This window comes from Condylura cristata, unplaced genomic scaffold (genome assembly GCF_000260355.1).
Source record: "Condylura cristata isolate star-nosed mole 26May11 unplaced genomic scaffold, ConCri1.0 scaffold00007, whole genome shotgun sequence".
NCBI classification, from domain to species: domain Eukaryota; kingdom Metazoa; phylum Chordata; class Mammalia; order Eulipotyphla; family Talpidae; genus Condylura; species Condylura cristata.
This window is the reverse complement of record NW_004567108.1, coordinates 24,204,298-24,220,187: the sequence shown is the minus strand read 5'-3', so window position 1 is coordinate 24,220,187 and position 15,890 is coordinate 24,204,298. Positions and strand designations below refer to the sequence as shown.

Sequence of the window (15,890 nt, the reverse complement as noted above, 5' to 3'; positions counted from 1 at the left end):
CAAGACAGGAGAGGTCTGCTGCGTCATGTGGGTCACTTCCAGGGCTGGGGATTGAACTCACACTGAAGCGGCTGTGGCTAGCTTGCAGTGCTGTGTCCTAATCTGTTGTGCTACCAGGGAGGGCCTGTATGCATATATTTTATGTACACAAAGAATAATAATAGAGATCCACTAGAAAATGTTCAGTATTGGCCAACTAGTATAGTGGGAAGCACAGACTTTGCAGTCAGATTTATTCTCAGACCCTGATCTAGTTACTTTTATTAAGTATATAACTATAAGTCTATTTACATCACATCCCTGAGACACATTTTACATATTTACAAAGTCAGGGTGATACACAAGAAGACTTGAGGAATACACTGACAAGAACTAAGAAACCAAAATGGAGACATCCTAGCCTGAGTGTCCAAAACAGAGTAGGGAAGTTGTTGAGAGGTCACAGTGCTTCCTGGCATATTCATGTATATCCAGATACTTCTATATCCTTCCTAGAAGAAACAGCCTGTCTGCCACAGACACCCAAGATTGAAACTGAGAGAGTCACCATTCCACTAACTTTTCACCAAATTTGTACATCACTGTACCTGACGTGATGAATCAGAACCTGGCTGACCTGAAAACTAATTTGTATAGAGGACTTGCATGAGAATTGTCCCACCCTTTATGTATGCATGTTCCACCTCAGGCAATGCAGAATAATACTGAAGTGTTTCTTGGGTCTGTGTATCCCAAGCTGCATTCTTAAACCTTAATTTAAATAAATTAATCAGGTTTTGGTTTCTTGATTAAAAACATGAAAAAAGAAAAACAGGAAAACTGCTTCAAACTAGAAAGATTCACAAGGGATCTCACTAAGGAAGGCAGCAATTGGCCCCTTTTTCCCAAGAAGGGAATAGAGGTTTGTAGAAGTACAAGTACCAACACTCATGACTGAACAGAGAGAGTATGGTTAATCCAACTGTAGGCCCAGACAGTTATTGTAAGATATTATCTTAGTTCAGAAATGGTAAGTTATAAACAGATGCAGCTCAGATTGTAAGTCAAAGGTATTATAATTATGACTAACTTTACTGAGTGAGTACATACTATTTGCACAATCCTATACACAGTGCAGACACCAGTATCCGGCTCTTCGCCACTACAGAATCAGTCTAATACCAAGTAATATAAGTATATACTAGAGAGACAGTGTCAGTAATAAAACAAAAAAGCAGTAAAGAGTTAGTAGAATATGGTAGTAAATAAGATAACAGCTGGGTTGTAGGAGTAAATATCTGTGTTCCCCTGGGATGCAAGGAGCCACCCATATTAAGGAAGAGGAACGGAATGAAAATTGGAGTTGCCAAAACCAAAAATGGCTAAATGATTCTCCAGGGTTTTCTATTGTTGGAAGAGAATAGGAGAAAACAATTTATAATTCTCAAAACATCTTCAGTTCAGTGAAGAGTTCTTAGTGGTGTTGAGACTAGTGAAACATTTTTAAGTCCATGTCAGAAGAGTTAAAAATGGATTTGGGCCCTCCCTGGTGGCACAGTGGGTTAAAGCACAGCAGTAAGAAGCTAAAGCCATTCCCGCATGAGCTCGATACCCCTGCCCAGGAGGTGATCCACATGGCACAGCAGACCTGTCCTGAGCGCCCCCCCAACCCCCTCCCCTCAGCAGTGTACTTCGTTGATCTGCCTGTTCTGCTCCCCACTCTGTCTCTGGGGAATCCTCTCACTGCCCCTGCACCTCTGGCCTGTACTCCAGTTCTGTATGCACAAATAAATAAATCTTTAAAAAAAACAAACTGGATCTGTTCTGATTTTTCTATTTGAGTTTACATAGCTGCTCGTATTACTAGTTTTATGTTATCTATCACATCAACTGAAAAAATGATTCTTAAGCAGATCTTGTAAACTATCTTATTTTATTTTAGAGAATTCAAGTACTTTATGTACTCGTGAAGAGTTTGTTAAAAGTTTGTTGGTTGTTTTCCTTTCATGTTAAATGAAAACATTAAAATAAAGAAACTGAGAAATGGTATAGCAAATTAATGATTATTTTTAACTATTGCTTTAGGAGTTTTACAAAATACAAATACTAATGCTAATAATAATAACAATCTATCAGAGACTCTGGTTCTAAGGGAACCACTTTCCTTTTGACTTCATGGGGAGCCACTTCAGTTAGAGGACATTCCTATTTTCTGAGCCCCACTCCTTGCTTTTTCCTTCCCCTAAGCAGAGTGACTTAGCTGACTAGCGCATCTGGATGGAGGAATGAATATGCTCAACTCTGGGCATTTTTCAGATGCACGTGCAGGAAGGGTGGACTACAGCTTTCCTGCCATCATGTGATGGCCAAGGGAGACATTTGGAGGCTGAAAGTTAATTTCAGGGGCAAATATGATGAAGTCCCTAGACAGATGGAAGCCACATTTTTACTCACCTCTAGCAATTAGTAAAGTTGGTATTTTGACCTCCTTTTGTCTGATTCTGAAGATTTACTGCTCACTGGTTTCCAAACTTGGGTTTGGAAGGATAAGACGGGTATTATTTTAGGACAGGCTGCCAAAAGTTTCAAGAGTTAGAAATTTTGGGAATTGGATTTTTTTCTCAATTTATTTTGAACTTAAGAAGACAGGATGTACTTGGGGCTTTGGAGTCTAAAGACTACATAACATATACTAAAGTTACTTTATATATGCTAGCATTCATTTTTCAGACAAAAAAAAAGTCAGGCACAGTGAAGTTAACTTATTTGAGGTAGAACTATATTAAGTGGAAAGGCTGAAATTCAAACTAAGATTCAACAGACTTGGCATTTTAATCTCATCTCCATATATCTTTCTGCAATGGGTATGATTCTGAATATCGTTCAGATGCTAGCTACCAAAGATGGCTATAGGTTTTAAGTTCAATTGTAAATGACTTAATGAGTTAATAAAGTTAATGACAACAGGTTTTTAAGATCAACTGTAAAAACATAAATGCTTTCAAGTGTAGAAAACATTTAAAATAAGTTAAAAGCTAAATTTATTATTGCTTTTATTCCAGTTATATTTTATTTTAAAAGATTTTGACTAAGAGAGAAAAAAAGGGCGGGGGGGGGGAAGATGTTGTGTAGTTGGGGTACTCAGTTTCTGAGGGAAGCAAGATCCAGTATGAACAGCAGCAACCCCTGGTGGTCTAAGGAAAAAAAATAGTGTATCTACAATTATGGGGTAGAAATATGTTTTTAAAAAGAATATATGTACATATTTAGCCATTTGACTCAGTTCTCAACCCAACACATTAAAAAACAGATGCTTTAAAAAATGATCTGTTGGCAAGATGCTTGTTAAAATTTTATCAGTTGAAATATTAAAATTCATTATGAATTAATTAACACATTATATAAAAATAAAATGTTTTTGTTTCATCGTTTTACAAAGTACTATAACCAGTGGTGATTAACACTGGGAATTTTGTGTGTCTTGATATGTGTTGCTCAAGAAGAAACTAAATTTATAGGATTACCAGTAAATTGATGACATTTTCTGTCTTCACTCTTGAATTTAGTTGGCAGATGTTTTCAAGAACAAAAAATTCCATCTTATTACAAAACATATTAAGCAGGCTTTCCTGCCAGGCATGTCTGACATGATGTTTATTGCCTAGACCAAATCAATCCCCTTAATAAGCCGTAATATATGCCAGAAAGTACATTATTTCATAGTTAAGGAAAGTTGCCACATGAAACAGTAACTACTTTGATCTCTCAAACTGCTCTTCATCTATCAGAAATGTGCTATATAATCCAATATCAGTCATGTCTATTTATACTTGTTTAGTACCAAAAAATTATACTTTGTTAGCTTTTAAGTTTTAGACTCCTACTATGTCTCTTCCGGTGTACATCAGAGATATGCAAATGTCTGAAAAGAGATTTTTGGCTATTTTTCTAGATGCCAAAAAGAAAAGTCAAATACTTGAATAGACTAGAAAATAAAATTGTTCCAGAAATTAAAAAAATCATTGATTGTACTATAAATAAATTGAACTTGGTTGCTAGAACACCAGGTAGAAGTAATTCCAGTGGCATTAGCAGAGAACACAGCCTTTACTAATACTGTGGACATAATTCAAGTCAGAACATTAAAAACATATTTTTAAAAGAAAGCTTCAGCTTATCAAAGTTGGCTGTTTCAATTGCAAAAATTCACATGAATGATGAAAAAAATTAGTCAGGAAACGAGACACCAAATATCTTGCATTTAAAGGAGTAAGATTTTTGATGGATGTCAACAAGCAATCAACCCATAAATATTTGAGTAACTTCAATGTGTAATGCCAGGCTCTGCCAAGTTTCCTGTTCTGTAAAAGTCTCCTCCACATTTGGGTTTTAACTTATGTGGCTATGTAACTACTTTTCCACCATCACCCCTAGTAATATATATATATATACATATATATACACACATATATATTTATTTTAATGTGCTAGACTCTAATCCCACTTCCATATTTCTCATCACCTTAGCCCACAGCCAAATCTCATCTTCAGGAAGAGATAATGAAGCAGTTTCAAAACAAGATTAGACAGATCAGCAACAAGTCAGTTCTGCTTTTATAGCACCTATCTATTGTAAAGTTCTTTTAAGTGATCTTTTTCCTTAGTTTGAGTATCTACTCTCTTCCATTCCAGACTGTTATCAGGATAACCCCTATTCTGATGTTGCAGGTCATGTTATCTAGATAGCTATGGATGGCCTAGCTTTTAGCCTGCTTCTAGGGATAGGATTCGAATGAGTCAGTTTAGTATCAATTCCTGACTCCCTCAAAGAATGTCTTGTACTACTGTAGTAACTTGCTCTTATCTGTTTACTCCTTAAGAAATGGTGTGCAACTGCAATATCTTTAAACCATACTCAAGGAATCCAGAGAATTGTGGGATGACCTAGTGGAAAGGCATAAAAGATAACTTGGTAATATTAATAATATTATGAGACAAAACATATGAGATAGCTCAAGATAGTAAATGATAAAGGAATCATAATAATTTCCACAATTCATAGTAAGGAAAGGTCATTTGTTATGGTGAGAAAAAGAGTTGGGATATCATCTGGGCACTACACTTTATACATTTCAGATGAAAATATACAGATCAATCAAGGTACAAAATGAATCTTGAATTAACTTTTTATCATTAATTTTGTATTATAGTCTCAGCCACTGAACTGGGTTGGGAGCCTAAATGTTTTGACTTATTTGAATATTTCCTCACAGAAAATATTTAATGATATAAAAAGTATACTTAAAAGTATTTTAGTTAGGATTTTATTCTTGACCCTCCCATCTTACTTATCCAATAAAAAGGTCAATGTTCGTTCTACAAATATTGATGATGAAAGTTCTATTCTGGCTCAGGGAATGTAGCGGCAAGCAAAAGAGACTTAGTCCCTGCCTTCATAGAACTTACATTGAAAGCTATGTGACCTTGGAAAATTATTAATTTTTAACCCCCAGTCTCCTCATTTGCAAAACTGGATCAATAGTAGTGATTCCATCAAAAGAGAGTATTTATATGTAATATATCTATATACTTATAATTCACTAATATTTATAGAGTAAATAGTTCATAGACATGTAATGTTTGTTAAATGAAAACTCATAACAATTTACATATTCACAGATGAAGTTTACTATATTAAATCCTGCTTTTATTATAACTAATTTAATTTTTATGTTTTAGATATGTTTTAGATACTTTCATATTTCAGAACAATGAAGTAAAGAGGAAAAGGATAAACCGTGAATAGCAATTGTAAGTCTTGATTTCCACAATCAGTTCTATCATTTACAATTAGGCAATCCTACATTTATATATCAGTTTCTTCAACTATAAAATTATGTGATACCTACTTCTTCATGGGGCTTTTCAAAGAATACTTGGCCACTCCCAAAATGCAAATAGTTAAGAAGCATTAAATAAAAATTAATTCATCTCTATCACATAGTGTGATGATTACAAACACTTGCTATCTGGAGATATATAAAGGAAAATAGTTCAGAAGTCACTTTTCTTATGAATCAAAATTACCTGAGACACACCTCACACAAAATGAACCATTGTTCTCTTTCCTATTATAGCACCGTGCCTACCGTCTAGAAATATGTGTCCAGTGTATTACGTTTTCTATTTTTGCACAATTCCAGAAGATTTTAGGAGAAAGAATGTTTATTAAGAGAAGTAACATCTTGTAACTGAGATGGCAGTTATAAAATTGTGTTACCTATATGAGTTTATTTGTTTATTTTTTAGCACTTTCATTGAGAAACCAGTTAAGTGGGACAAGGGAAAAAAGGAGGTAAGAAAACATGGTAGGGAAGTAAGTAAAAATGGCAAGAGTATAAAAAAAATTAAAGAAAAATGACAAAGGGAGAGAGCAAGTTATAATAATGAAGTATTGTAAAAAGATTTTTTTTCCCCTTCTGGTAAGATAAAAATAGAAACAGGGATACAAGACAGTTGCGAAAAACAGGATGAAGAAAATGTATACATACAAGAAAACAAAAGAAAAAAATTCAAAGTAACAGTGGCAAGAAAAGGGAAAACAGAAAAGAAAGCCTAACAAACAGATGTCAGAAATAAATGTTTAATATGTACATATCACAGGAAAATAAAACTATTTAGATAAGAAAATTGAAAGCATGCAAAATAATTTTTGTTTGCTTTCTACACAGGGAACTGAATGCTCTTAATGATTAGTATATTTCAAAAACCTTACTCAATTTATTTTTCAAATCTAACTATTAGAGGCAAATTTAAGTTTGTCGTAAGATAGTGGATAGACCAAATCAAATATAATAGGAAGCTTAGGATAACTGAAACAGAAGCAGGTGATATCACAACCCTGATAATTACAGGAAAGAAAAGCAGTTATGTAACTTCACCAGAAAAAGTAAACTACTTATAGAATTCAAATCTAATCACTTTTTTGTTTTGAAGATAATATATAAAACAGTGAGATGCCTTTCAGAAACATAAATACTGTAATTCCTCTAACTTTTGTTTGACACATTGTGTAACGAAGAATTGTGGGTATTCTTCCTCTAGATAGATTTTGGGGGGGTCTTGAGAATTTATCTGCTGTTTTTACTACTGTTTGACTGACAAAACTTACTGAATAAACTGTAATTAAATGCCTTGAATGTCTGGAGTTCAGTCCACAGAAGCACAATGATGGCATGAACTAAACTAAAGTTAAGTAACAACCCACATATTTCCCTTCAATTGTGCATGAAATATTTTATTAATGAGCTTTTGAAGTAAGTACAATAGCTCAAGTTGAATAATTGGAAACTTTACTACTGTTTTACAGTATAATTTATAAAATGTGAATCTGTCTACGTTTAAATGCTCCGAATGCTCACTTTTGAAGAGCACATCAATTTATTATCCAGTAGCATTTTTGACATGCTGTACTATTAAATCATACTTCTGGCATCCATAATGAGGCTTGGAAAATTACATGAATCTGTTTCATACATACATACATACACACATATACACACACACACACACATATATATATATAGTGAACAGTATGTATATCAAACAGAATGTGTGGACATGCAAATAAAACTATTTGACGCCCACTCTGCACTGCCCCCTCTCGCCCCTCCCAAATTAGAACTCCTTGTGTAGCACTGCTGTAACAATCCCATGCTCCCAGCATTACAAAGTACAAAGGTTCACTGGGTAAGAAAAGAGCAAAGGACAGAGTTCCTTCATTACACTATACCTAAACTATTCTAGTTCAAATACTTATTAAGATATTAATTACTTTTCCTCCCTCCATCTGCCATCAGAAGTTAAGCTGAGACACTGTGGACGGATGGTTGCTCATAAGAAAACAATGTACTAAACTACTGCCACCCAAGATGAAGACCGATGTTTCCTACAGTGCATTATAAATTACATTTGAGATTATATAAAATATCACACTGAAATAATAATGAGGTGCTTTGTAATTTTGCATAAAAGAATCCAACGAACAACTATGGGGGCTAAATGGTTAAAAATGAAAGAATTACTTTCTTTTAAAACACAATTTATAAGAAATGAAGTATAAAGGAAAGTAATAATCTTATTACTTACTCTTATATACAACTGCATCATTTCTTTTTCTCTTTGGGGGTTACGATACTTTTCATAGAAATCACGTCGCTTCTTTGTTTCTTTAGAGACTTTATCTTTTCTTTCCCGCTTTTCTGCAGGTTCATCTGAACTGTCAGAAGATGTCTGTATGTGTATCTTCGGCTTTTCCACTTCAATATAGTTTTCATTGGGATTCAGTACTATCACTCCATATCCTTCCTGTTTTTAAAAGCAAAGTAGGCAGCATAATTTAATCACAGAATCCATTCCAACTCATAAAAAGTTCTTAAAATCTCATACTAAGTGACTTAATGTAGTTGCATATTCATCAATATATTCCTCTTAAAAGATTATAGTTCCAGTGTTTCCAACAGCAAATTACTTAAAATTGTTTGCCAGCATTATGGTTGTGTCAAGTATAGATTTTAAGAACAAAATGTCATAAGTGTAACATAAATATTTTAAAGCTTAAATTAAAAATTACTTCATATCTTCCAGAACCCCAAAAATGATTGAAACAAATTGTGAAATAAGTACTTTCAATCCATTAGTGTTTAACATATAGAATTTGAGAAAATAAACTCTGATAATTCAAATCAAATTTTGTTGGATATTTTTCCTTTGCAATTGTGCTTTAATGAACATTTTTATTTAAACATGTAAAAATGAACAAGCAATTCAAAGGAAATAAATCTGATCTAACATGCCACAGGTTTATGTCACTATACACACTATCAAAAGCATAAAGTCCACCCATGTACCTTGTATTTTTTTCAGTCTGTCTTTCACATGTCATAAGATAAAAGTCACAAGACAAATTGATATCTTGCAAATGTATGAAATCAACTCTTTAATCCTGAAATTTCTTCTGATTTTTCAAATTTTCTTTTTAGTAAGAACTAGTAGCAAGAAACCAGTGCCAAAGTTTGTAATACAGCTTACTGAACTATTAGACCTTAAAAAAGCTTAAAAAACATGTTTTCCCATCTGATTAAATTCTAGCAAGGAAACATTTGTATAGAGACAGGGAACTTGCTGTAACACTATAAGTGATGGAATAATCTAACCACAAGAAAACAGAGAATGATAAACAATTCCCACTGACAAGCATGTGTAACAGTGATTTCTGAAGCTGTTATATATCTTGTCTATTCTATTTAATTCTGTACTGTGGGTATACTAATTCTGCCTTAGAAAATCCTGCAAGGTCATACTTAAACATGTACTATGACAAAAACATACAAAAAATATAAGAAATAAAGCTTTCAAAATCATATCTTTATTTAAGAATCCAAAGAAACTTATTTTCAAAACTGTAACTGTAGAATCAGCTGCAAATTTAATTTTTTTGCCAACCATAATATTTAAAAAAAAAAAACTAATGGTAGTTTTATAAGTTTTACACAAATTATAAGTACAGACTCATGTATCTTATTTTTAAATATTCTACATTGCTACATGTAGTTGATTTTCTTTAACAATTGCACAAACTACATAAAAACGTCTTATTCCCTTCTCCCCCAACCTCCACAATCATATTATTGTCTACAATCATGATACAGTTTGGAGATTTTCAAGCTCACTGCAGTTTGGATTTTAGTGATAAGACTATTAAGATAAAGTCATCTTCATATATGAAAACTATATATAATATATACCAAACTGATTTTTTAAGTATCCTATATTCTTCAATACATATCCATCTAAAACTTTTCAAATAAGTACTTTTTTGTGAAAGCTTTATAAAATAATTGAAAAAAATTTAAATTCAAATGTTTTAAGTCAATATACAAAATAAGTTCTTTTCAAGTTTCTTATTTGGAAAGTCAACGTTTTACCAACAAAAGATATTTTATTTGGTTCTGTTTTATTCTAATCTGTATAGCTATTCAAAAGTCTTGTAATTCATTGTGACCAATGTCAGGTAGACAGATTGTCACATGGTGATTTTCTACAGTTGGACACACTTGACTAGTTATTAAAATCACATTTGAAGGAAGTTCCTAGCCCTCTTCCTTGTGCCTCTTACAACTTATCACGCCCTTCTCAAATTTCAGCTATACCTTCTCCTCCCACCAAAAAGAACACTGTTGCACTCTGCTAAGCAGGGTGAAATAGAAGCATTCAGTACACTGTCTTTGGTGTAAGGAACATAGTCAAAAAAGGTCACATAGGCCAAAAAGAAAATTGCCTCTTTACTAGATTCTGTACCCTGAGTAAGTGGTCTCCTGTCATGTCTCTTCCCTGCCTTCTCTCAGTGAATTGAAATTTACACACGCACGCATGCACACACACACACATACACATACACACCCTCTTATACTTACATATGAGTTACAGTTAGCAAGTCCAAAGAGAATCTTAGGATTCACAGAGGTGAAAATAGTGACATATTATATTTTAATGATGAGATGAGAAATTTTCAACTTAAAAATTAAGTGTAACTATAATAAACTGATAAAACAAGAGCATCATTTTTGCACAATGAATGAATTCCAAATAAAGGTAAAATGCTTACACAAAATTTGTAGTCACCAAGTAAACAGAACTATTATAACTTAAGTCATCCAGGAGAAATATTTTATGATATCTGGTTTATCAGTAGATTTTACTTCAATTCTGAAAAATTATTGTGACTTCTTGATTTTAAATAGACTCCTAAATTTGAAGTGTCCCATCTAAATAAGTATAAAAATCAGACACATATAAATCATCAAAGAAGTAGTATTTGTCTAAGTTATTGATTATGTAACTGAAAATTACATGACTCATTTGTCCAATTTTATAAAGACACAATGTCAATTTTTCACTGAGGCATCAAAAGATGAAAAATGATTCTATTTTTAAATCACCACTATATAAATCAATTATATAATTTTTATAATTTAAGTTTTAACAACGAATGTTTCTCTTTAAACACCTGAATTATTTAGAAAATATTTTATCATTTAGACACTTCATACTGGCAATTTAATTAATGGTATAACAATCAAAAATATTCAAGAATATTTTCTACAGAAATGAGAATTTTAATAAATTTCTTTGTTGCAAATTCAATTACCATTCTGTAAAAAACTTAACATTTTTCAATTAAAATTTTCCTGATTAATTAATGCAATGTACATAGAGACCATTATTAACTATTTTATAAATAAGTAGGAGAAAGCTGGAGCACCAAAATAATATTAACTATCCCATCTACATGCTGTAACCACAAATATGTGGTGAAATTTTACCTTCTTCTTTCTCTTGGTCACATATACACATTTCCTTTTTATATTAAAGCTACAAAGATTTTTGCCATGTCAACATGAATACATGGACTCCAAGGAGTCAAAATAGGCAAAGTGAAACAAAGCAGATAACATACCAGTAGTTAAATCCAAGCATTTCAAGTAGGGTAATATCAGTTTATATCTTAAAATAACATCATTTTAAAAATTAATTCTTATTATTCCTGGTATTGGAATCAGTATGGGCAGAAATAGCAAAAAAGAGACGACTAGTGTAACCTTTAATGAACACAACCTTAAGTTTTACAAAATTACATGGCAAAATCAGCCATCAAATTTACTATCATGATAGAACTGTACAATTTTATCCTAGTAAGAAAGACTCCATAGCTCATGCTCAAACCTTAAACATTTTATATTGAAGTTTTCCTTTTATATTCAATTATACTTTAAGTATTCTAAATTTCTCAAAAGCTGAGTGTTGAAAAGTTATTATCTTTAACAAGACAAAAATGATCAAACTGATTAACATTCTACAACTAAATAAAAACATTTCTGGCATCTTTCAAAATGATTTACCCAAGTCAACTCCAGTATCCAACATTTCAAGGGACAGAGTATACACAGAGTTGTTAATTAACTCATGCCTCATCACACAGTCTAGTAGAAGATGAAGAAGTGATCATGATGACATATATTGGTAAATATAATTAAAATTATCATTTATCATTTTCTTCAAATTATCATTTTCTATCCCTTTGTAGCTACATTAGGTTCATTTTCTTCCTGTATTTATAAGGCATAAACCGTGGGCTGTTGATCAGAAAGCTTCAAAATTTTGTTGCCAGACATAGCATTTAATTCAACATAAGCGAATTAAATAGAACATATAGTCCTCCGGGCTCTTTACTTTGAAGTCCATAGATGCACTTTCTAATAAATAATAGTTCATTTATCATCCAATCAACCAATGATGGCTTATGTCAGAGATGTCTAAAACAGACAGGTGATGCCAAACACAAAGAACCAAAGAAGAAACCTTACTAAAGAAATTGAATCTATATAGAGAACCAATTTTAAAATGCCTGCCCCAAACCAGAATGTACTTTAGTGTCCCTCAAAACCTACCTAAAACTGATTACTTATACAAGTTAATATGCCTATTAACTACCAACTATTAGGAAAATGAACAATACCAGCAGATTCTACATCTTTCCCATTTTCTTGTGGCCGGCTAACTAAAATAATCAGCTGCAAGTACTCAGGTCTGCATATTAACCTGCCAATACTGCAAGCCACATGTGACCAAAGAGGTCAGAGGGCAGAGTAGAATCCCTTGACCTCTGGTACTATCAGTTTGGATCTTCAGGCAAAGTTCTGTAAAGGATCATTTTACACAGATTTATCAATCATATTTCTCAAGTTCAGCATTCTATCGGCTTGTGTTGAAAGATAATGGGTGCTCATCCTCAAGGGAAATGAAAGCCAAAGAAACTACATCTACCCATGGTAAAAAGGACAAGCCACTGTCCATTCATCTTTCTTGAAAGATATACATTGTGCTTATTCTCATCTTTTTCACAAGAACGGTATGTATATGTCACTGTTGCAACATCCTAGGTGCAACAGTGAGATGAGGTCATGACAACCAATCAGAAGTCACTAGTGAAGCGTTAAAGTAAACATAGCTGTTGAAGCTGCAGCTCTGCTTGAAAAATGCCCCCTCCATTATTTCAGCAATTTTCTCAAGACGTGACCTGGGACTGAAACGCCTGAAATGTCACTTGACTCCGTTTTGTGCTTCTTCCCAATGCACAGTTAGGTAATAGCACCATGCTAGTATTTTGTAAAATGTTTGTCACAACCATGCTTCGACTTTAGCTCCCTAAATTCATGTCGTGTTCCATAGTATAAAAATACTGTAAGATATGGACCAACATAGATTATCCCCATAAGTTTCCAACTTCAAATAGCTCATCAAGTTAGTCAGTAAAAGAAAACATGCCACAAAAAGTTTTCAGAGGACCACCTGTTGTCTATTATTTTTACATAGCACTTACTCATAAATCATAACACAGGGTAATTAATCAAGCTGTCAAAGAGAAGGTCAAAGGTTATATGGTAGAGTCAGAAGGTCATGCATGGGCTGATAGAGGTCAGGGTCACACTGCATTCCTCATTATCAAGTTGGGATGAGAGACGGCCCAAGCAAACAAAAGTGAAAGCAGATGGAGAAGTGAGTGGATAAAAAAAAAAAAGGAAAATTTCACAAACAAAAAGAAAAGTGAAAGAAGACTGTCAGCTGCCTTCAAGTAGAGAATAGAAAAGAAATACACTGAAATGTGCTCAAAGGAGCTCAAGAATATAAAGAAACTACAGTTTTATTAATTAAATAAGTTGAATATAACTACTCTTGGCTATCTTATTAGTGCATACTAAGCAATATTAGAAAATATATGTTTGCCATCTTTACATCTTCCCTCGTTAGCATGCTCAAGATAAATTAAGGTAAAGGCAAAGAGTGGTAGGGATAAAGTATGATTTAAAAAAAAAAAAGAGGTTTCTTCCCCTTTAATATTATTTCAAGGTTACAATCTAGAAGTAAATAGTTTTAGGACAGATCATTTTTGAATGATACAAAGATTCTACAAACATAAATGTATCATAAAAGTCCTTTTGAATAACAAAACAGTTATAAAATATTCTATTATTACGCTGGCCTGAATTAGATGCAGAATACTGTGCAAAATTAGCTGTCACCCTTTGCTCAAAATCTTTGTTAATCTCATTTTGAATGTTTGCAGCTTTATCAACACATGCATCAATGTCAGCTCCTTGGTTACTGAACCGCTGTAGTTGGAAGAAGATATAATTAAAATGTTTTGGCACAGAAAAGGTGAAATTGTATCTTCCCTCGTTCCCTTAGGAGTCTGTAAAACATGAAGGATATATTGACAAACACACACCCTTGTCTCTGGTTCTGATATCCCAGGTCATTCAAGTGCTGTTTATTTTAAAACATTTACTTTCCACTTACCCACATTATCTCCTGTACTATTTCTAAGTTTTTCTAGGTTTTAGAGTATTTTGGTGCTTAACCTTTGAAGATTTCTCTTCTACTCATCAATATCTTATTTATTAAAGCACTTTGAAAATGTACAATAGCATCATAAAAAACATTTATCATTCATTATCCAGAACAGATGATAAACTGAGCATTGTGAATTTTTATATTCTTTGCCTCTCATTCTCATAAAAAGATGCAAATATGTACCACAGATTTATATATTAAACTAAACAGAAGTAACGAGTTACAGTCAATAACAGATTAAAATCCCTAGATAAATATAGGAAAGCCCTACAGACACATCTCTTTCAAGGAGACTGGGATGGATAAATTTACCTTATGAACTTTACTGTTCTGTATGACAAATCATAGTTATACCTTTATGTACTACAGTGCTGAATCAAAGTCCAAAGTTCTCCTAACTTCCTATGAAAATCTAATATAAAAAGTGTAAATATCACAGCTATTAAACTATCAATGGTGCATCAACATATCACTTTGACCCAACTGCCCACCATACAAAGTATGCTTTTAAGATAAAACCTACTTGAGAACTATGGTATATAAACCATTTTATCTTAAAAATGTCATCTTATTCCTCAATTATAATATTGTGTTTGAAATACTTTTGCGTGTTTGTCAAGACTATATCAATACTTTGTGATTCCAGAGTCTGCTTTCAAGGAGAGGACATAATGACATTGCAAGTAGTCAGTGAGTCAGCAATTCATTAGACACTTATTTCATACAACAAATATTAAATAAGCAGTTATTTTCTACCAAGCACTATGCTAGGTACAGTACTAAACTTACAAATCACCTTTCATTTTAAGATTATTTCCAGTCAGTAAAAAACCCAATAACAATCAAGTCCAAATCTCTCAGGTATCTACATGAAGTCATTTCTTCCAAAGAGAAGGCAGATAAGAAAAGGAAAAAGGCATTATGATGAAAGTATTAATCAAGCCAAACTAACTTTAGGATGACTAAACCTAAATGATAAGCTATGTTTGTGCTTATCTTAAAAGTGATATTTAGTCTTATTTCATGACAAGGAAAATGTACTGCTTGGTGATGTGTGTGAATGTGTGTGTACATGCACACTGTATAGATTCAGATATTTTAATATATAAAATCATTTCATAACCTAAGGGAAAAGCTTTCTTAACATCCACCTTCTCCAGACAACAGGTGCAACTGAGTACAGCTATGAATTTCCATTCCCACAGTGACCTATGTCAGAAGATCTTCTCATACTTCTTCTGCTAAATAATTTAATTACTTATGAGTTATGGTTTCTTTGTAACCTTTTAAATGACTAACTCATTAAAATGCAAAAATATGCAAAACATGATGTCACCAGGTCAAACAGCTGTGTTGGTGAAATTATGGCTGTGAATGTCCCCAAGAACATGAAAATATTAATAATTTATATTGCTCATTAGATGGCAAAAACTCTTTAA

The 15,890-nt window shown here is 32.9% G+C and overlaps 1 protein-coding gene across 1 annotated transcript in view; it reads right to left on the bottom strand.

Annotated features, from left to right (window-relative positions):
* FAM172A (family with sequence similarity 172, member A) overlaps positions 1-15,890 on the bottom strand; it is a 364,503-nt gene that overhangs the window by 201,188 nt on the left and 147,425 nt on the right. The window contains exon 7 of the mRNA XM_004678134.2: positions 8,128-8,346. Within this exon, the coding sequence (XP_004678191.1) occupies positions 8,128-8,346 (219 nt within the window). The remainder of the gene's footprint in view (positions 1-8,127; positions 8,347-15,890) is intronic.